This window comes from Otolemur garnettii, unplaced genomic scaffold (assembly GCF_000181295.1).
Source record: "Otolemur garnettii isolate 467f Iridium unplaced genomic scaffold, OtoGar3 scaffold00112, whole genome shotgun sequence".
In the NCBI taxonomy this organism is placed as follows: domain Eukaryota; kingdom Metazoa; phylum Chordata; class Mammalia; order Primates; family Galagidae; genus Otolemur; species Otolemur garnettii.
Window position 1 is genome coordinate 4,349,301 of NW_003852507.1, and position 1,912 is coordinate 4,351,212.

General features: G+C 64.6%; 1 protein-coding gene across 1 annotated transcript; it reads left to right on the forward strand.

Moving 5' to 3' along the window:
• The first annotated feature begins 523 nt into the window (after nt 1-523).
• On the forward strand, nt 524-1,636 carry CDK5R1 (cyclin dependent kinase 5 regulatory subunit 1). Its single transcript, XM_012809733.2, has one exon. The coding sequence runs from the start codon at nt 642-644 to the stop codon at nt 1,560-1,562; it is 921 nt and encodes a 306-aa protein (XP_012665187.1). The 5' UTR covers nt 524-641; the 3' UTR covers nt 1,563-1,636.
• The last annotated feature ends 276 nt before the right edge of the window (nt 1,637-1,912 follow it).

Consider the following 1,912-nt stretch of genomic DNA (forward strand, 5'->3'; position numbering starts at 1 on the left):
GCGGGGGGCGGGGCCGCGGCGCCTGCAGAACCTTGGACAGAAGCTCGGGAGCCGCCGCCGCCGAGCGCGAGCCCCGCCGAGCGCTGCCGAGCGCCGCCGAGCGCCGGGACCGCGGCGGCTGAGCAGCGGCACGCATTGCGGAGGGCGCGGAGCGCAGCAGCAGCTGCCGGCCCGGTAAGCCTCCGCCGGGCGGTGGCCCACTGCGGTGGGGAGCGGGGCCCGGGGTCTGGGCGTGCGAGGTGTCGAGGCGGGGAGCTCGGCGGTCTGAGCCGGAGCCCGGCCCCCTCCGGGCTGCGCTTGGGGACCGCAGGGCGGCGGCGACGGCGGGCGGGGTGCTGCAGTGGAGGCGACGAGGCCGCGACGCGGGCGGGGCGCGGAGCCCGGGGAAGGGCCTGTGCGGGTCCGGGCTAGGGTCGCGGGGGCAGCCGAGGCCAGGCGTAGCGCGGAGGGGTGCGGCGCGGAACCCCGCCTGTGCTGAGAACCATCTTGTTTTCCACGCAGATCTGAGGGACAGCACGCGTCCCCGGAGCGTCCCCGCCTTTTCCCTGGGGCCGCCGCAGGCTCGGTGAGCTGCTTTTCCCCTCCGGCCGGCAGGCTGGGCGCGCAGGGGCGCGGGCCCCCGCCGGGCGCGCAGAGGCACCATGGGCACGGTGCTATCCCTGTCCCCCAGCTACCGGAAGGCCACGCTCTTTGAGGATGGCGCGGCCACGGTGGGCCACTACACGGCCGTGCAGAACAGCAAGAACGCCAAGGACAAGAACCTGAAGCGGCACTCCATCATTTCCGTGCTCCCTTGGAAGAGGATCGTGGCCGTGTCGGCCAAGAAGAAGAACTCCAAGAAGGTGCAGCCCAACAGCAGTTACCAGAACAACATCACGCACCTCAACAATGAGAACCTGAAGAAGTCACTGTCGTGCGCCAACCTGTCCACATTCGCCCAGCCTCCACCGGCCCAGCCGCCCGCACCCCCGGCCAGCCAGCTGTCGGGGTCTCAGACTGGGGTCTCCTCGGTCAAGAAGGCCCCACACCCTGCCGTCACCTCCGCAGGGACGCCCAAACGGGTCATCGTCCAGGCGTCCACCAGCGAGCTGCTGCGCTGCCTGGGTGAGTTTCTCTGCCGCCGGTGCTACCGCTTGAAGCACTTGTCCCCCACGGACCCTGTGCTCTGGCTGCGCAGTGTGGACCGCTCGCTGCTTCTGCAGGGCTGGCAGGACCAGGGCTTCATCACGCCGGCCAACGTGGTCTTCCTCTACATGCTCTGCAGGGATGTTATCTCTTCCGAGGTGGGCTCGGACCATGAGCTCCAGGCAGTCCTGCTCACCTGCCTGTACCTCTCCTACTCCTACATGGGCAATGAGATCTCTTACCCACTCAAGCCCTTCCTGGTGGAGAGCTGCAAGGAGGCCTTTTGGGACCGTTGCCTCTCTGTCATCAACCTCATGAGCTCCAAGATGCTGCAGATCAATGCTGACCCACACTACTTCACACAGGTGTTCTCTGACCTGAAGAACGAGAGTGGCCAGGAGGACAAGAAGCGGCTCCTCCTAGGGCTTGATCGGTGAGCCCTGTAGCCCGCACCATGGCTCTAGGATTTAATGCATTTTTAAAAATTTATTATTAAACAGATCAGTTTTATGTACAGTATGTGTCTAGCAAAGCCACCAAGGGTCTCTCCCTTCCCATGTTAATCTCCTTGGGGTTTTTTCCAGCCCTGCCAAGAACTGTGGGCACTTTTGAACTCACAAACCTTGTGCAAAACCCAGAAGATGTATTCAGAACCACGGAGGCCACTGACCTCTCACTTTGGGGAACTCCAAGGACTGCTGTGCCAGCCACCTGTACCCTTGTGTGGATCTAGGGTGGGCAAGTTTGCCTGCTGCTCCCTAAATGGGAGCTGGAGACGAGTCTTTGG